Source organism: Notolepis coatsorum (assembly GCF_963971535.1).
Source record: "Notolepis coatsorum genome assembly, chromosome: 2".
NCBI classification, from domain to species: Eukaryota; Metazoa; Chordata; class Actinopteri; order Aulopiformes; family Paralepididae; genus Notolepis; species Notolepis coatsorum.
The window spans coordinates 75,556,912-75,577,854 of record NC_140166.1 but is presented as its reverse complement, the minus strand read 5'-3'; the positions used below and the strand labels follow the sequence as shown (position 1 = coordinate 75,577,854).

General features: G+C 43.2%; 1 protein-coding gene across 1 annotated transcript in view; it reads left to right on the top strand.

Moving 5' to 3' along the window:
* The window catches only part of minar1 (membrane integral NOTCH2 associated receptor 1), a gene marked incomplete at both ends in the record, with an annotated part of 121,018 nt that overhangs the window by 36,850 nt on the left and 63,225 nt on the right, over nucleotides 1-20,943 (top strand). Inside the window, one exon of the mRNA XM_084308810.1 lies at nucleotides 20,414-20,683. Coding sequence (XP_084164936.1) covers nucleotides 20,414-20,683 — 270 coding nt within the window. The remainder of the gene's footprint in view (nucleotides 1-20,413; nucleotides 20,684-20,943) is intronic.

The window sequence follows — 20,943 nt, the reverse complement described above, 5'->3', positions numbered from 1 at the left end:
TCCATTTGGTCCACGGCATAACCCACCACAACATATGGATCGGGGATATTTGATGCGCTTCAATGGAACCGGGAGAACCGCTCAACTGGCTCGACCCAGAAAACTGCACCCGGAGACATTTGACCATTGCACAGGCCAAGATATAAGGTTTCAAAGGGTGCTCGATACCGCCGTCTAGCTGGATTTGGCCGGTATTGCACTTTGGCGATCTCAGACTCATTCCCTATGGTAACACCAAGGTCCCTCGATGAATAATGAATACAAATATCGAATAAAAGAATAAACGACCAAAACCCGACTTATCTCGGGTTTGGCAATTAAATAGTTAAATATGCGCACATTTATGGATGCAATCACGCAAAATTAAGTAAAATAAACAACTAAATGTGTGTTATTGACGTTTTATTGTCACTAGTTTCATAGAAGACATGTTTAGGAAGCAAAATATAACAAAATCTCAATATCGTCGGAAATAAAGCAAAAAGGCGATTTTGGGGTAGTGTGTGCATGTGGATGTGTGTGTGGATGTAGAACAGACGGGTCCCTAAATCTCTTTAGCGCTCTGCGGGGGCTGAAATTAGTCACGTTTTAATTGTCATGCGGTAGTTTGGACAAAGGTAATAGAAGCGAAAGAGAGCAACACTGCAACACTGTTCAATGGAAGGCGATGACAGGGAGAGTGAGTCAGATGTGTCGGAAAGTTCTCAGCACAGGTGTCTCTAGCGTCGCCCCTTCATGATCCCCCTCCATGATCCTTCCAGTTCAGATTGGCCCACTGATCCTATTCGTATGCCTGTAGGCTGTTACCATAGAAACACAACTCACACAGCCCACGAAACCCGACAGCAGGAGCCTTATTCTGTGACTTTATCCTAGGGTTCTTCCTATGGTCATTTGAAAGAATATGATAGAAATTAAAGTTATGCCCATGGCCTACACCCTAAGCTCTGTTACCCATTATTGTATTCAATTAAATTCAAACCTTTGTTTATTCTCGAAAGGACAATTGAGGTCACCCTCCTTTTCAATGTCGTTGAGACTTAGACGGTACAATTCATACATTTTTCACAATATAATAATAAATAAATATGAATAACTCTATGTATATAGCACTTTTCAAACATGCCCCACAGCAATTAGTATAAAATTAACATAAAATCAGCATATAGTTGACCGAATAAAATACAATGCATAAATTGCAGACATAAGAATAGGCATAAAATAAGTACAAAAAGTACAATGTTGCTCGAAGGCATGCGGCCGCCTTGAAACAGCCAGTCCCCCAAACATGACTCTGAATTTGTGTGCTAAGAGTAAAAGCCTACCAGTTTGTATTCAATGTCTCTTTAAACCAAGAGAAGGAAAGTATAATTTAAGAGGGTTATGTATTCTTAAAACATGTAAAAAGGTAAGCTAGATGTGTTTCAATTTTGAGAGTTAAATTATGGAATAGCCTTAGTGACGGGTTGAAGTTGTGTACTTCTCAGGGGAGATTTAAAAAAGCCTTAAAGGATAAAATAATTCAGGAGTACAGTTTTGAGTAAAACATCAAACATTTATTTTTTCTTTCAAAAAATTATATCTTGCAGCATATTTTAAGTTTTTCTTTCTTATATTAAAATATATTTAGTTTTTAAGAATTTGTAAAATGAGCATGTGCTTCAGCCTATTCCTTTTTTTCGGTTGTTGATTTTGGATTTTGTGTGTGAGCTTGCCTTGAATATGTAGGCCTACATTTGTTTTTTCCTTTTTTTTTTTTTTTCAAACACGGGTGTGTTTGATTTGTCTGTAAACAAGACCGAAAAATAAACTGCATTCATTCATTCATTCATTCATTCATTCATTCATTCATTCATTCATTCATTCATTCATTCATTCATTCAACAGTGCAGCAAGCACAGATGTGGGTGCCTTCTAGCCGTTAGCAATGCCATCCTAACCAACTAACGTTACAGCGCAGCTTGGTTAGCTGGCTGGCTGCCTAGCAACATCTCGCCGATGTGGAGTCGACTTACATCGGCATTTTCTTCAATATGACATTTGATTCAATATGATTCTCTAAATATGAGTGGTCAGTGTTTCAGCAATACGCTAGGGCGGTGGTATGGTTTTGCCAAAGACAGGAGGCTAGTGGCTATAAGGCATCCCCAATTATAGCAGGCAGGCTAGTCGCTATAAGGCATCCCCGTTACAGCAGACAGGCTAGTGGCTATAAGGCATCCCCATTACAGCAGACAGGCTAGTGGCTATAAGGCATCCCCGTTACAGCAGGCAGGGTAGTGGCTATAAGGCATCCCAATTACAGCAGGCAGGCTAGTGGCTATAAGGCATCCCCATTACAGCAGGCAGGCTAGTGGCTATAAGGCATCCCCATTACAGCAGGCAGGCTAGTGGCTATAAGGCATCCCCGTTACAGCAGGCAGGGTAGTGGCTATACGGCATCCCCGTTACAGCAGGCAGGGTAGTGGCTATAAGGCATCCCCATTACAGCAGGCAGGCTAGTGGCTATAAGGCATCCCCGTTACAGCAGACAGGCTAGTGGCTATAAGGCATCCCCGTTACAGCAGACAGGCTAGTGGCTATAAGGCATCCCCGTTACAGCAGACAGGCTAGTGGCTATAAGGCATCCCCGTTACAGCAGACAGGCTAGTGGCTATAAGGCATCCCAATTACAGCAGGCAGGCTAGTGGCACTAGAGCAGGGGTGGCCAACCAGTCAGAGACTATACAGTAAGAGCCACAAAAATTACTGTGGTACCACAAAGAGCCACACCATATACCAGCGTTTCTCAACCTTTTTTTTCAGTCACGGCACCCTTCATGTGTTTATATACTGTAGGTCTCACCCTCTGGCCTCTGAAGTTGCTAATGTCTTTTTTATTTGGGCCTCACAGGGTTAAAAGTACCCTGTGAGACCCACGGTTGCAAAATTACAGAATCACTTTTAGCCATTTAAAAAAAGAATGTTTATTTAAAAAATATTAAGCACATATATAGTCAATTGGTCCTGTTGTTCAGCCTCACAATGCTATTTGATAGTAAATGTGTTTATATGTCCCACCCTCTGGCCTCTGAAGTTGCTAATGTCTTTTTAATTTGGGCCTCACAGGGTTAACCTCTTAAGCCCGAGATATACAGTAAAAGTGTATATTTTCAGCATTACGTTTGTTTACCAATTATTTTAACTGTTATTAGTGAAATATAAGATTATAGAAATCTCAGGGCATTGAGTCGGAAACCGGCACATATTGACAGGAAGAAGTGGCACAGCCGAAAGTGAGTGTAGTCTTTTGAAGGAAGAGACTCAGGGCTTTCGAATTTCAAAAAACTACCCTACCCAGCTCACACCAGCCCCTGTCAATCATCTGACTTCTGGATTAACTTTTTTATTTCTCTTATTTTTTGGGATTATCTCCCACAAACCTGAACGTTATTGCCATAAAACAGAACGCAGTTCGTTTATCTACCTTTCTGTGAACGTCTTGCAAAAAACGGTGTTGCAATACGATGAAAAATTGTGGAGAAATTTACATTATAAAAAAGATGGCAGAATTCAGTACTGTATCTACAAAACCTTCTGTTTAATCATCTTCCCTTTATTCATTTGCTTAGATTTTTCAGGTCTGGTCCATTTTAGCATGGTGTTATTCACAGTCAAAGATAATTTTTTTTTAAATAGAATTGATATTCTCCTTTGGTTCATTACAATTTACTCAAGCCTAGTAACATTCACACTATTTCTGACACTGATCCATATATGTCCCTAGATTCAGATACCAAGAACATGCAAATGGACCATAAAATTGTAAATGTTTATTCTATGTCCTTATGGAATGAGTGACATTAAAAAAAATTGATGGAAGAGCCGCACATTGACGGGCAAAGAGCCGCACGCGGCTCGCGAGCCGCGGGTTGGCCACCCCTGCTATAAGGCATCCCCGTTACAGCAGGCAGGCTAGTGGCTATAAGGCATCCCCAATTACAGCAGGCAGGCTAGTGGCTATAAGGCATCCCCATTACAGCAGGGGCATCCCCATTAATATAAGGCATCCCCATTAACTCTGCACCTACTCTGCATATTAAGGCAATTTCACTTCTCTTGATGTGGAAGGGGATATGGGAGAAAGAGAGAGAGAGAGAGCTCTAAGTAGAACAGATTTTAATGATGTGAACCAGCAGCGTAACATAATTGTGATTGACCAGTGCACGTTTATTCTTGCCCCCCCCCCCTTACCCGCCCAAACACAAATGCACATTTGTGCACACACACACACACGCACGCACGCACGCACGCACGCACACACGCACGCACACACACACACACACACACACACACACACACACACACACACACACACACACACACACACACACACACACACACACACACACACACACACACACACACGAACACTCCAGACAACAACTGCTATGTCTCCATGGAGAGGCTGAAACTCCCCATCCTGCAAACCAGCCTTTGATCAGCACCACGGACAGCAGCGTGTCAGGAGTGCCAGGGTTATCAAAGCGAATCTAACAGCCTGCTCTGGACTCAAACCACCACAGCCTGGCTTCTCCAACTATCAAACATATGAAATAGCTTTAGCTTTAGACTAACCAATCAACACAAAGGTAGCTTACCCAATATGTCAATAGTAAGCATAATAATAATTAATTACATTTATATTAGGGATGCTTGATATTGGCTTTTTTACCGATACCGATATACCGATATTGTCCAACTCTTCATTTCCGATACCGATATCAACCGATACCGATATATGCAGGGTTCCATTTAAATTTAATAATTTCAGGTAATTAACATTACTTATTACATGGCGTTTTCACATTCGCCGAAATGCTTGATTGTGATTGGTCAATAGCCCCCGACAGCGGTGAATAATTTTTCGATAACCACCGGTGATTATTGTTTTTCGCAGCTGGAGTAATCAAGCCCCACTGACACACACTGTTTCAGTGCAATCAGACACACCTGCCGGGCTGCCCGCGATAATAATAATCACTTTATTTGGGCTGATAGAGCCACAGAACAACTGCGTCTGCATTTGATCTCGTCTTGTCAATTTTGTCAAATGAATTAGGTATATTGTTAGTAAGTTAGCCATGTAATAAGCGGGATAATGTATAGCTATACTCGGTCATCATCGCAAAATAATTGACCTTCACTGACGTTTAAAACACCTCGCCGAGGCGCCTCTGTATTTTAAACTCCGTGTTGGTCAATTATTTTGCGACAATGACCTCGTAGCTATACATTATCCCTTACATATCTCTTGTTGTGGAATTAACACAACATTATGCATACTTTTGACAATAAATAAAATCAGAATTTGTTCTTACTTGCTTGCCTGGGTAAATAAAGGTTATTAAAATGTAAAAAAAAAATAAAGAAAAAAAAATTGAAAACCGATACCGATATTTTCCGATATCACATTTTAATGTCGATATCGGCCGATAATATCGGACATCCCTAATTTATATAGCGCGTTTCTAGACACTCAAAGTACTCCCCACAATGTAGGGTTGGAAATTGCCTCCTTAGCTAGTAGCACCCGACCTTGGGCTACGCAGGCTCAATGGCTGCCATACACTGGCACCCGGCACACATCACACTACACAATGGCTGAACGGCTCAGGAGACAGGGATTGATATCAGCCAATTAAGGGGGGGAGGGATGATTAGGTGGCCTTGATGTCAGAGACCTGATTGGGAATTTGACCAGAAACTTCGGGGAACCCCCTACTCTTTGCGATAGGTGTCCTGGGTTCTTTAAACGACCGAGATTCAGTCAGGACCTCTTCGGTTTAGCGTCTCATCCGAAGGACAAATAACCGTCAAGAGAAGCAACTCATTATAGACCCACACACAGTATGAATGAATGGATGACGGCCCCTGGTCACACAATCACTTGCATTTATAGAATTGTCTTTCATCGTTCATCGACCATCGTGAACGGCATAGCAGCCAAAACCTCATCGCAGACATGGATTACAGTCTGACACAGGAACGGTCAATGCACATAGGGCCCCGTCTACGATAGTAGAAGCAAGTGGCAAAAGATGGGCTTCCCACACGGGCCCCTGACAGCTTCTGGGCCCACGCACAGCTCGCACCATCGATATTTACGGCCATCGATGTCGATCACAAGAGGTGAGTTCTCTGGGCGTCAATCCGTATGGAGCCTGTCCATTTGGAACAGTATCCAGTAGCAGGCTGTGGTGTAAATGAGCACTCCCTGCAGGGTGTAAGTACCATTGACGAGTGAGAATGAGTCCAGACCTGTTCGTCTATGCCAAGCTAACAGGCTATCAACATCACTCTAAATAATGTCATCTGGTATGGGTTTGTCCAGGGCCGGACCTAGCACATTTGGCGCTGTAGGCAAGCTTCATCACTTCAAAACTTAAAAAAAATTGTTTTAGGTAAACTTAATGTTAGCTAACGTTACCAACTAACTAACATTCCACCACACTGGCTAGCTCGCTACACCAAAACTAACGTTGTTATTATTACTCAAATGTCTATTTCATGACACAATGAAAATTACGCAAATTGCTGTATTGCTGAACTTGCAATATGTTTTGCTAAAAATAGCCTTATGACAGTTTCGACTGAATGGCAATAACAAACGCTGGCTAGACATGATCCATCCGCTAATGTTGACAATACAATCAAAATTGCATACCTTTGGTGGCTAAGTGGCACAGTGGGCAAGGCGCTCGCCACTAACGCAGGAGATGCTGGTATCGAGCCTAGCTCTCTGCGTTGCTACCGGCTTGGCCGGCCGTCATACTAACACAATTGGCAGTGTTAGAGGGCGGGAAAGCCGGTGGGTGGGGATTGGACGTTGTGGACAGCGACTCCTACAGGTCGGTTGGGTGACGCCGGTACGGCGGAAACAGGAAGTATCGGGGGCAGCGTGAGCCTCCCACGCGTTACTCCTCGCCACTGAGAGTTCGAGCTGCTGCGGTGAAAAGATGCGACAGACTGCCTCCTCGTGTACCGGATGGGACACATGATGCAAGGCTTCTGTCCTCACTACAGCCGACCAGTGGAGGCATAGTCTGGCAATGTTCAAGACAGGGGAGGAAAGAATTGGAAATACAAAATTGGGATGGGAGAAAAATAGAAAAAATAAGGAGAAAAAGTGGATAAAAAAAATATTTGCATACCTTTATCCTTGGCACGTTTCTCTTCTCTTCTCTTTTTATACTGCGCCCCGGATGGCTTTTGCCTCTTCATAGTTCTCTAATGTTAGTCTTTCTTTCCTTCCTCGACCGTCTGCCATCAGCATCCAATTAACACTAAATGGCCATCTTTGATGGATGGGGATTTGGTGTATGCATGTGTGCGCGTGCGCACGCCCCAGGACCAAATATCCCCAAGAACAAAACAAGAATAAAATGAATTTGTCCATTTCACAGTTAGGGGTTAGGCTTAGGTTAGACATGTAGTGGTTATGGCTAAGGTTTGGTGAATTAACGGAAGTCAATGTGAAGGGAATGGAAATGTGGCTGTGAGTGTGTGGTACTCTTTGACATGGTGTGAGCTAATTAGACGGAAGCAGGATTAGATTCCAGTCACCTTCGCTGACCCTGGAGATGACTGATGACGCGGATAACATGCTGCTGCCTCAGAGTGCTAAGGGATCAATGCAATCAATCTGTTCTGGTGTCAGGTGGGCTTATCTATTTACATTTACATTTAGTCATTTAGCTGAACGCCTTTAACCTAAGCGACTTACAAGTTATGTACGACAGGTCAGCAGGAAGGGCACAACTCTTTCAGCTGAGTAACAATGTTCATCAAACAGTGTTGAAACAGTGCATGATAGTCGAAGACAGTAAGAAGGTTAGTTTTCTTTTTCTTCTTTCATTTCAGATATTGATTGAAGAAGTGTGTTTTTAGTCGACGGCGAATGATTTGTTGTGTTTCGGCTGTCCTAACTGTGGTGGGAAGTTTGTTTCACCATTGTGGAGCGAGGACCGAGAATAGGCGGCTTCTCTTTGATGCCCCTTCTGGAGCTTGCATAGGAGTGGGTCTGAGGTGGCCGGAAGATGTAGAGCGGAGGAGTCTTGAGGGTGTGTAGTTAGAAGATGTAGAGCGGAGGGGTCTTGAGGGTGTGTAGTTAGAAGATGTAGAGCGGAGGGGTCTTGAGGGTGTGTAGTTAGAAGATGTAGAGCGGAGGGGTCTTGAGGGTGTGTAGTTAGAAGATGTAGAGCGGAGGGGTCTTGAGGGCGTGTAGTTAGAAGATGTAGCGCGGAGGGGTCTTGAGGGTGTGTAGTTAGAAGATGTAGAGCGGAGGGGTCTTGAGGGTGTGTAGTTAGAAGATGTAGAGTGTAGGGGCCTTGAGGGTGTGTAGTTAGAAGATGCAGAGCCTAGGGGTCTTTAGGGTGTGTAGTTAGAAGATGTAGAGTGTAGGGGCCTTGAGGGTTTGATTGATTGATTGGAAACTTTATTAACAGATTGCAGAATGGGTACAATACACACAATTGTTAAGGGGATGCAGACCAGAGAAAGACTTTCATCTTGTTTACATCAGGGTCCCCCATTTTCAATTCATCAGGACATATATGACATACACGACATACAGATAGACAGTACTGCTACATCTATACATTTATGACATACCGCAAATACAGTACTGTTTGTGATACAAAAAGAGTCCAGAAAAGGGAGTATATACATTTGACGTAGAAACTGTACATTGGAGGGGGTTGGGGGGGGGGGGGTTGGGTAGGGAGGGGTTGGGTAGGGCGGGGTTGGGGGGGGAACACTGTACAACTGTACAAGCAAAACTGTACATTGGGATATTGACAACCATACTAGGTAATTTACATTGGAGGGGGTTGGGGGGGGGGGGGGGACTCTGTACGAACAAGCAAAACTGTACATTGGAATATTGACAAAACCATACTAGGTAAATTACTGTACATTGGAGGGGGTTGGGTTAGGACATTTACAGGGGCCAGTTTCGAATTGCAGTCTCCCGTAGGTTCAAGTTCAAGTTTCTTTAATAGTTGTCATACAGAAGTACAGAATACTTTTATACAAAATGCTTCTTACTGTTACGCTCCAGAGACTGTGCAAGACAAGATAAGTATGAAATAAAATAACATAGTATGAAATAAAATAACATAGTATAGCATGTAAATTAGAAGTAAAAAAAAATGAGGTCATAGTGTTCAGTATAGACATATGTACAATGTTCGATGCAGAATAGACGTAACTGAGTTACCATATAATATACAATACTATGCAGTGTACTAATATACAATACTATATAGTGCAAGGCAGAAATGGGATGAGGTGCAATTTAGGTACAATTTACAGTAGGTGTACGAGTTGTAGTGCAAATCCTTTATCAATAAATATAAAGTGTGTTTGTGTGATCTAAAGTGTGGAGAGTGGGTGCTGCAGTGTGTTGTTTGTTTAAGTGAGTGTGTGGGTGTGTGTGCTGTGTGCATTTGATGGTTGTTGCATAGTGTTTATTGTTCGTTTAGCAGCCTGATGGCCTGGGGATAGAAGCTTCTTCTGAGTCTTTCTGTGCTCGCCTTAAGACTCCGGTATCGCTTGCCTGACCGCAGCAGTTCAAAGAGGCAGTTGTTCGGGTGGCTCGAGTCCTTAATAATTCTCTTAGCCTTCCCCCTGCACCGCTTGTTGTAAATGTTCTGGAGGGTGGGAAGCCCCCCTCCAATTGTGCGTTCGGCTGAACGTGTCACTCTTTGTAGTCTGCTACGGTCTTGTGCAGTGCTATTCCCAAACCAGGAGGTGATGTTGCCAGTCAGGATGCTCTCTATTGTACATGAGTAGAAGTTCCTAAGGATCTTCTGACTGACTTGGAACTTCCTTAGGCGCCTGAGGAAGTAGAGGCGTTGTCGTGCCTTGAGAGTGGTTTTGAAAGTGGGTAGTGATCAGTGGAGGCTGCTGACCAAATTTTTAGGTGAAGCACAAATTATTATATTATATTATATATTAAATTATATTTTTTAAACATCCCCAACGCTGTAACACCCCCATTCCTCCCATGTGTCAGGCTCCTCATTCGCTTCCATTCATTTTGGGGACCATGTTTAAATATCATACTTGTCATACTGAAGTATAAACAAACTATACTGCTGTGACGATTTAAATAACACAGACCATTCTGAGTCAATGGTATGCAAAACTGTACATTGGAATATCTAACATGTATTTAACACCTTCCTCTGCACGAGGCCACAGATGGGTTTTTATGTAACACAAGGACAATGAATGAATGAATGAATGAATGAATGAATGAATGAATGAATGAATGAATGAATGAATGAGAGAGACCACGGCGGGTTTATATTAACACAACAGAACTGAATGAGAGAGAGAGACAGAGAGAGACCACGGCGGGTTTATATTAACACAACAGAACTGAATGAGAGAGAGTGTGTGTGTGTGTGTGTGTGTGTGTGTGTGTGTGTGTGTGTGTGTGTGTGTGTGTGTGTGTGTGTGTGTGTGTGTGTGTGTGTGTGTGTGTGTGTGTGTGTGTGTGTGTGTAATAACAAGTATACTATAATCACAGGTGTATTATGGTGCAGTGCAGGGTCCATGTGTGTGGCTTGTGTCCAATAACAATAGTCCATGTATCTTTTGTGTGTGCGTGTGTTTAAGACTGTGGTCTTTGATAATGAGAATGTTATAGTTCTTCGTTCTACACTGAATGAATGAATGAATGAATGAATGAATGAATGAATGAATGAATGAATGAATGAATGATGAATGAAAACTTTATTTAACAGATTGCAGAATGGGTACAATACAGTACGGCTCAATACACATGTTAAGGGGATGCAGACCAGAGAAAGACTTTCGTCTTGTTTACATCAATTCAGTGCCACATACACACAGTCCTCATATCCCTCCTAGTTACACACAGTCATCATTATCCCTCCCATACAATACGCACAACACAACAGACTAACTCGTCTTGCTCAATACTTGTTTATGAGTTTTAAGAGACAGCACTGTAATCTCTCTCAACCAAAGCTCTGACACCTTGCTATCTGAAACACTGACACCATTATAATATCAACCTAATAATATCAACCTGATAATATTGAAACATTATCAATATAACGTTAGCTACCAACTTTAGCAGGGCTCCTAATAACACAAGATACATTTCACTATGAATTGAAAATGGGGGACCCTGATGTAAACAAGACGAAAGTCTTTATCTGGTCTACTGCATCTCCTTAATAATTATGTGTATTGAGCCGTACTGTATATTGTACCCATTCTGCAATCTGTTAAATAAAGTTTTCATTCATTCATGCCTTTTGAAAAGTGACATGGTCGATGTAGGAGTTATGATGCGGTTTAAATTCGGTTACAGTAAAGGTGCTCCCATAGTCCAGCAGACTGTACACAGAGCAGACTCCGCGGATGTCCGCGCGGCTCTGTGTACAGTCTGCTGGACTATGGGAGCGCCTTAACGTTACACAAACTGACATTCTAAAGCCAAGACACTTACCCATAAAGACGGTATCTCGATCGATCTCATCCATCGTTGAATAGTGCAGCTTCTCCATGTGACGAGTCCGACTCGAGCCGCGTGCATTAATCCCATGGGAAATGTAAACAATATAGCATCGCGAGCCAGCTTGTTGCATCAAATTGATGTTTGGCTTTTGTCTCCCGAGTGAAGTTAGAACTACTACACTTCGGCTGGTCCAGGCTAAGCACTGCAGGCTTTCGTTTGACAACAACTGAGATAAAATCATCTATCATCAAACAGCAGTCTTTTGTGATCTAATCCAATCGATCCTTCATTTGCGTGAGGATGCTGTCGAAATCCACTATTATGTTGATGCGTGACACACGTTCCATTTTCGGGACTCCGACTCCAGACAGTCACCCAAGCGATTCACCCAAATAAAGTTTTCATTCATTCATTAATTTGCTGTCTCCTTATAACCGTCTGCTTTTACTCTTAGCTTTTCTTCATAGGAGAATGTGTGAAAAGATTCCTGTATGATCCGATCTACGATGTTTGGAGGAGCATCCATAATTCTTTGCAAAAATAATTTCCTATATTAGCCAGCTACAACAACAAGGAAGTTAGTTAGAACTACACTAGTCTTCAAGTTCAACTGAGATTTAAAAAAATATATATTTATATCATCCAAGTAAACGATGCAGTGCACAACAATAACTGAACAAGTGAATAAAGATATTAAAATATGAATGATTATATTAGGCAAATAAATGTTCTTCTTCAGGCAAACAGATGATGCAACACAACGTTGACTATAGTAGAACACTGACGCCAGTCCAGCTGCAGACTTCCTGGCACCACTTGCAGACAGTCTCTGATTGGATTTTGAAGGTTGTCAATCATTCAACCTCTGTGTAATATTGGATGTCAAGGCTGTCAATCAATCAATCCTCCATTCAGTGGCAAGAGTTTAACTGCACAGACCGTGCTTAGATGAAATTAATAGCCTATTTTGATTCGCTGTTATATATTATTTATTTAACAAAGGGTCACACCTGTGAAGTATTCTTCACGAATAATTAAGGCAATACTGCAGTGCAGGCATGCTCAGAGCTGTCAATTTTGGCCATTTAAAAAAAAAAAAAAATGCACTGGCATTTTTTTACAGAGGAAAACATATATATATAAAAAAAATAAAAATAAAAAAAAAATATATATATATATATATATTTTTTTTTATATAGGTATATGTAAATTAATAATAATTATGAATTATGAGTGAATTTGTGTTTCACGTGTTGTCATAGAGAAACCTCCACTGGTAGTGATTCACATTCCTTTACAGCTTTGGGTAGGGCGTTCCACATTGATGTGGCATAATTGCGAAACGTGTTTAGTCCCTTGTTTGAGCCGAATGTGGGTTTAACATGATTTGTGGAGCTCCCTCTGGTGTTGTGATCGTGGTATTCACTGACCTTTGGGAAGTATTTTGACATGTACATGGGTACCTTGGTCGTGTAGTGTATCTTGTAGACCAGGCCCATTGCAAGTTGCTGTATGTACTCTGTCGTCTACTCTAAGCCATCCTAGGTTGTCAAAGTGGGCAGGGGTGAGGTGGGTTCTAGGAGTAAGGTCAAGCAGTAGTCTGACCAGTTTGTTTTGAGATGTTTGTAATTTTGTTTTTAGCGCCTTTGAGGTGCTTTGGTACCATGAGGTGCAAGCATAGTCGTAGTACCTTTGAATGAGTGCTCCTGCCAGAGTCTTCAGGGTATTTCTGTTTACCAGAGAGGAGATCTGGTACAAGAATCGAGTTCGTTGATTGACTTTTTTTATTACATTGGATGCCATTTTGTCACAGGAGAGATTAGCCTCTAGGATGGAACCCAGGTAGGTAATTTCATCTTTCATTGTGACAATATTTTCACCCACTGTAACTGAGAAGCCGTCGGTCTTGCTGAGTTTGTTATTTGAACCGAAGAGAATGGACTCTGTTTTGCCCATGTGTAATGATAGTTTGTTATCAGTGAGCCATATGCAGATTCTGCCTAGTTCCGAGCTGAGGGTTTTTTCAACCTGTAACTTGTTCTTGTCAGAGACCAGCAGGGCTGAGTCGTCCGCAAACAGGAACAAGTTGCAGTCACAAGATGACGACATGTAATTTGCATAAATTAGGAACAGTAGCGGTCCTAGTATGCTTCCTTGTGGAACACCACAGCTCACTGTGAGGGGGGGGGGGGGGTAGGGTACCGTTTACATCCACCATCTGTTCCCTCCCCTCAAGGTAGGATTGCATCCAGCTCACTGATAAGACTATCAAAACCAATTGCTTTTAGCTTGTCAATCAGAATGGAGTGATTGACAGTGTCGAAGGCCTTTTGTAGGTCCAGCATGACCATGCCGCAGTATTTGTGTAGTTAGAAGATGCAGAGCCTAGGGGTCTTGAGGGTGTGTAGTTAGAATATGTAGAGTGGAGGGCTCTTGAGGGTGTGTAGTTAGAAGATGTAGAGCGGAGGTGTCTTGAGGGTGTGTAATAATAATCCATAATAAATCCAATTTCTATAGAGCCTTTCAGGAAACCCAAGGTCGCTTCACAATCAAGAGGGCTAGGGAAAGGGGGCAATAGGGGAAAAGGGGGGGGGGGGGCTGAGGGCAGATAAGGGATAATGAACCTAAAGTGTAGTTAGAAGATGTAGAGTGGAGGTGTCTTGAGGGTGTGTAGTTAGAAGATGTAGAGCGGAGGTGTCTTGAGGGTGTGTAATTAGAGACCATTGACTGCTTAGAGGGGGGGGGGGTGATAAATACAATGGGAACAATTCACCAAGGACGTTGTGTGTTCATATCTAAACATGTAATGGAAACAATTCCGCAAGGAAGTTGTGTGTTCATATCTAAACATACAATGGGAACAATTCACCAAGGAAGTTGTGTGTTCATATCTAAAAATGGTAGAACAATAGAAATAGAAGAGGAAATATAGACACCCACACACTGGATTGATAAACCTTTGTGCGGTTTATTCAGCCATATTTTAACCAACGGCTTGTGAAGGAGTTCACTGTGCAACCATCTACTAGGTCCTGGGGATGTATTACAGGGATTGGTTCAGGCCTTTTTAGAAGCCCACTGTTTTAATGATCACTTACAGCATAGAATTGTTTCTCAACATGCGATATGTGGACCCTCCAGGGGTCCTTAATGGGGTCCCAGGGATCCCCCAGAAAAAAAGGTAAACCGTTTAAGATGACTATTTATACCATGGCCTGGGTGAATACTCAATTCTGATTGACTGGAGGGGTGTTGATTATTTTTGTATATACTGTACGGCTAGAGCCTCATCACAGCTAAAAATGTATGTGCTTGTTTCACTGTTTTCAACATTACCACTGTTTAACAATGTTACCGCTGAACCCAACATGTAACCATAGCAACTATCTGACATAACGTTCAAGTTGCCTTTTTCACAAACTAAATGTAGCTAACTAAAACAAACAAACAAACAAACAAACAAACAAACAAACAAACAAACAAACAAGGAATAGATTTCAATATAACATTTACTCTTTTTGGGGAACTCAAAACGTATGAGGAATGGGAGGCAGCAGAAGAGAAAGAGATACATGATATGAAGATGAAAGCAAAAGGCAACAAAAGGTATTGGGCGTTAGAGAGGAGGAACTGGACAAAATAAAAGAAGACAGGCATGACAAAATACAAAGAAAACAGCAGCATAAGCATTTTGGCTCAAAGACCCTCTCTCCAGTATTAAATACACTCTCTCCAATCTTAAAGACCCTCTCTCCAGTATTATATTGCAGTTAATTTAGGCTTAAAGACCCTCTCTCCAGTCTTCTATTGTAGTTCATTATTTAAAGACCCTCTCTCCAGTCTTCTATTGTAGTTCATTATTTAAAGACCCTCTCTCCAGTCTTCTATTGTAGTTCATTATTTAAAGACCCTCTCTCCAGTCTTTTATTGTAGTTCATTATTTAAAGACCCTCTCTCCAGTTTTTATTGTAGTTCATTATTTAAAGACCCTCTCTCCGGTCTTCTATTGTAGTTCATTATTTAAAGACCCTCTCTCCAGTCTTTTATTGTAGTTCATGTGGGTTTAAAGACCCTCTCTCCAGTCTTCTATTGTAGTTCATTATTTAAAGACCCTCTTTCCAGTCTTAAAGACCCTCTCTCCGGTCTTCTATCGTAGTTCATCATTTAAAGACCCTCTCTCCGGTCTTAAAGACCCTCTCTCCGGTCTTCTATCGTAGTTCATCATTTAAAGACCCTCTCTCCGGTCTTCTATCGTAGTTCATCATTTAAAGACCCTCTCTCCAGTCTTAAAGACCCTCTCTTCATTTTGTGTGCCCCTTCCTGTGACGACCCAGTGTTTCATGTGTGACGTAATTAGGGTATTAAATCCATTGGAGATCTTTAATCAGACAATACTATTCACAAAAATAAATTCTATAATTTGCCCAACTATCAGAAATGGTTGCAAACTGTTTGTGCAAAACAGTTCCCCACAATTCCCTTCATACATCCTTGATGACTTCCTCAAATGAAATCCAAATAAAAAGGGGATTGTGTTGGAGAGATGTGACAGAATGACATGTCATCTCTGGCGACTCTTAAACGTAGCGAGGACCTTTCAGATGAGCAGTGAGAGGCAATATTGGACCTTGTTCATTCCTCATGGATATGTGCTAGGCATACACTCATTCAATTTAAGATTTTACATTGCACACACTACATACTGCATACTACACACTACACAAATGCATGATTGTCTAAATGTGTTCCTGCTATTAGTCCTTCCCAGGCCCGGACTGGCCATCGGGAGCACCGGGAGTTTTCCCGGTGGCCTGGCCTGGCCTGCAAAAAAAAAGAAAACATTTTTTATAAAAATTTATTTTTATTTTTATTTTTAATAATTTAAATTTTTTTTTGCCATGCCATTGTTTCTAGTTGTGGCGGCGCGATAGTTAGATAACCTAGGTTGGTGGGGAACAACCAGGATTTCACTGAACTATCTGACTCTCTCCCTCTCGCGGATCACACACACACAAATGGAGCCGTGCTGCCGCTTGTGATTGGTGGAGGCGGGACCAGGCGATACAACTGATTGACAGCGGAGGCGGCGAATGGAATGGCAGATGGCACTCAGATGCAGAATAACAGCCAGGCAGTGAGCCAGGTAGTGAGGGACTCAGGAGAGATACAGTAGAGCGAAAGTCAATTAACGTTGATGTCAAGATGGCCAGTGGAAGAAAGAGAAATGGTGGAGGAGAGAGGGATGAAACAAAGAAAAAGAAAGGCCCTTACAGGAGATGCTGCTAAATCCGGCAACATTTATCAAATGTTTTCTTGCAAGGTCAAGGAACCAGCAGGTTAGTCAGTGATACAAATAAACATGTGGATGTTAGCTAGCTAAAGTTACCATGCAATGCATCATCTCCCCTGTCAAAAGCCCAATGTTAAATCTGCCAAGAAACAAATAAATAATTTAACCCTTGTGTCTGAAAACTAAAGTGTTATATTCTTACCATATTAGGGGACTAAATTGAAAAACGCCATAAAAAGATTATACAGTATGTTGAAATAATTTCCCACTTTCTTTTCCATAAATATTTTATTCAATTTCAGATAAAAAATTAAATACTCCCACTTTTCTGAAAGGAGTTGTTAAATCTGACATTACAAAAAACAATATGTGGTGGTTATGATCAGGGCTGAAGTTGAATAAACAATGTATGAAAGAGAAAGTCAAAATAATTCCAAGATAATTCAAAGATTACACACCTTTGCCACATATATTGGCTACAAACATAAACACTGCAAAGTTATAAAAAAAATAAGAATCTGATCAGACACAAGGGTTAAGTTGTTGTTCCCTTTCTAATTTCCTCAAAAACATCTAGTCTAGTTAATGTGATCAATATTATTTGACAATTGATGCTTTTTGTTGGACATTTCAGTCAGTGAGCTCATACTTTGAGCTCATTTTATAGTTAAATGATTGAGACAACGCAATCTTCTGTCTTCGTTGTGCATGCATGCGTGTGATCACCACACGCGATACATGTGTCACTATTCTGGCTATACTGTTCATTACTGTTGTAATGAAAGGTCTGTTATTTAATGTTTGTGTAAAGGGCTATTTTAACCTTTTAACTGTATTATAATAGTAAATAGAAAAATATGTTGTGCTCTTGCTTTTTTCTTTTTGAAGGTGGAGAGAGTAGCATTGCTAGTGCCACAACAGTTTTATTTGAGGTTCATAACAGTACATTGTACTAAGAAATTGTTGGCTCATTAGTTTGTGATTCACATGCACTAAAATTCACCAGAATGCAGCAAATTAAAGTCTTTGTAACTAAAATGTTCCTGGTGGGGGACCCCCCACTTAAAAAGTGGCCTGACTGGGGCTATATTTCGCGCTATATCTCCCGGTATGAATTATTTCCCCAGTCCGGCCCTGGTCCTTCCTGTAACAGATATAAGCAGACCCCTGTAGACTTTTTCGCACAGAGTTCCTCACATTTGACCCAATTCACTCACACATTCACACACCGACGGCGGAGGCGACCATGCAAGATGCCAACCTGCTCATCGAGAGCAATTAGGGGTTAAGTGTCTTGCTCAAGGACACTTCGACACGCTGCCAGGAGGAGTCGGAATCGAACCGGGAATAAATACATTAATTCATTAATAATGAATAAAATATAAACTGCTGGATTTTTACACAATAACAGCCAAGGTTTTCTCACTGTCTCTCTCCCAGACTCTCTCTCTCTCTCTCTCTCTCTCTCTCTCTCAGCTCTCTCTCTCTCTCTCTCTCTCTCTCCCAGACTGTCTCTCTCTCTCTCTCTCTCTCTCTCTCTCTCTCTCTCTCTCTCTCTCTCTCTCTCTTTCAAATGATCATCATAAGACACTTTCTCACTCAGTAATGTAACACTGCTAATGAAACACGTTGCTGCCCCAGAGAGGGTCTTTTCACTGCTCGTTCTGCCCCCCCACCCCAGTGCTGTAGGACTCGAGTCCTGGACTGATTTTCAGGACTCGTGACTCGACTTGGACTTGAGCACCGATGACTCAGACTTGGACTTGGACTCGAGCATTGACTGCATTTGGACTCGGAAGGTGCAGACGAGGACTCGGACTTGTTAATTGATGAATACCATTTTTTGTTGTTGTAATAGGCCCTAATCATCGGCATACGATATTGATGGCTAGTGCATTTGTTTGGCTATTGTGTCACAAAGTAAATAAACTCCCTTTGAAACGGTGACCGCTGTGTCATTTATGTTTAATGTTGACCTTTTCTTTATGTGTACGTCGGCTCTTTGACTGCCAGAGTGGAGTGGACTCAATCTTCATGACTCGGACTTGGACTCGGACTGGGGTAACAGGGACTCGACTCGGACTCGACTCAGGCTCTTCTTTCTCAGACTCGAACACTGGGGACTCGACTTGGACTCGAGTTTTAGTGACTCGACTACAACACTGCCGCCTACCCCTCAGTGCGTGAGAGCGGCTCTTTGAGAGCACCATTCTGACATCACCGGTTGGGGCGGGGCAGAGTGTGGAGCAGGGGGGTGGGGGCGGGGCAGAGTGTGCAGCAGGGGGGTGGGGGCGGGGCAGAGTGTGGAGCAGGGGGTGGGGGCGGGGCAGAGTGTGCAGCAGGGGGGTGGGGGCGGGGCAGAGTGTGGAGCAGGGGGGTGGGGCGGGGCAGAGTGTGGAGCAGGGGGGTGGGGGTGGGGCAGAGTGTGGAGCAGGGGGTGGGGGCGGGGCAGAGTGTGCAGCAGGGGGGTGGGGGCGGGGCAGAGTGTGGAGCAGGGGGGTGGGGGCGGGGCAGAGTGTGGAGCAGGGGGGTGGGGGCGGGGCAGAGTGTGGAGCAGGGGGGTGGGGGCGGGACAGAGTGTGCAGCAGGGGGTGGGGGCGGGGCAGAGTGTGGAGCAGGGGGTGGGGGCGGGGCAGAGTGTGGAGCAGGGTGAAGGTTAACCTTTCACTGCCACAATACAGAAGGTTAACCCTTTCACTACCACACTACAGAAGGTTAACCTTTCACTACCACACTACAAAGGGTTAACACTTTCACCACCACACTACAGACGGTTAACCTTTCACTACCACACTACAGGAGGTTAACCTTTCACTACCACACGACAAAGGGTTAATACTTTCACCACCACACTACAGACGGTTAACCTTTCACTACCACACTACAAAGGGTTAATACTTTCACCACCACACGACAGAAGGTTAACCTTTCACTACCACACTACAGAAGGATAACCTTTCACTACCACAGTACAGAAGGATAACCTTTCACTACCACACTACAGAAGGTTAACCTTTCACTACCACACTACAGACGGCCGTCTGTAGTGTGGTAGTGAAAGGTTAACCTTCTGTAGTGTGGTTGTGATAGGGTTAACCCTTTGTCGTGTGGCAGTGAAAGGGTTAACCATTTGGTAGTGTGGTGGTGAAAGGGTTAAATAACCACATTTGACTTTTCTGTAATAATTTAGCAGATGCGATGACTTACGACTTCTGACACACACACACACACACACACACACACACGGTGAAAGCGGCTCGGGAGGTAGAGGTAGAGCGGGTCGTCTGGTCATCGGAAAGTTCCCGGTTTGATTCCCGCTCCTCCCGGGGCAGCGCGTCGATGTGCCGTTGAGCAAGACACTTAACCACCTAATTGCTAATCTCGCGCGGTCGCCTCCGCCGTCGGTGTGTGAATGTGTGAGGGAACGGGGTGAAATGTGAGGAACAGAATAATTGTAAAGCGCTTTGGATGAAAGCTGTTATATATAAATGCACCGTTTACCGTTTATATTTACCATTTACTCTCTCTCTCCCCCTCTCTGCCCCCCCCCCCCCCCCCCCCCCACCCCCCCCTCCCCACCCACCCAGGCGGACCGCGAGCGCCAGTACGAGCTTCCCCCCCAGGCTCACCGCCCCCCCAAGCCCCCCAAGGACTCCTTCCTGATAGAGCAGGTGTTCACCCCGCACCCGTTCCCCCCCTCCGTCAAGGCGGCCCACATGAAGGGCAGCCCCCTCTACACCGACCTGCGGCTGACCGCCCTGTCGGACGGCAAGAGAGGCCCGCCCTCCTGGACCGTGGAGGACTACAAGCGCAACGCGGGAGACAAGGCCAAGCAGCTCAACCCTCTGGACCTGCAGGTACAGATGCAGCTCTTAGGACTCTGAGCTCTGCTCTGCACTGCTACTGCGGTATTCATGCACCATTAACCTGGCAGTGCTGTTAACGAGGTGTTAACGACGCTGCGCCCCTTGCAGTAGAGGTGCGATTTTTTATTATGCAAATGATATAACCTTTTAATTATATATATATATTTTTTTTTTATCATTTTGAATTGAGTATTCACCCACGCCATACCTAACTTAACCCTTTCACTACCACACTACAAAAGGGTTAACCC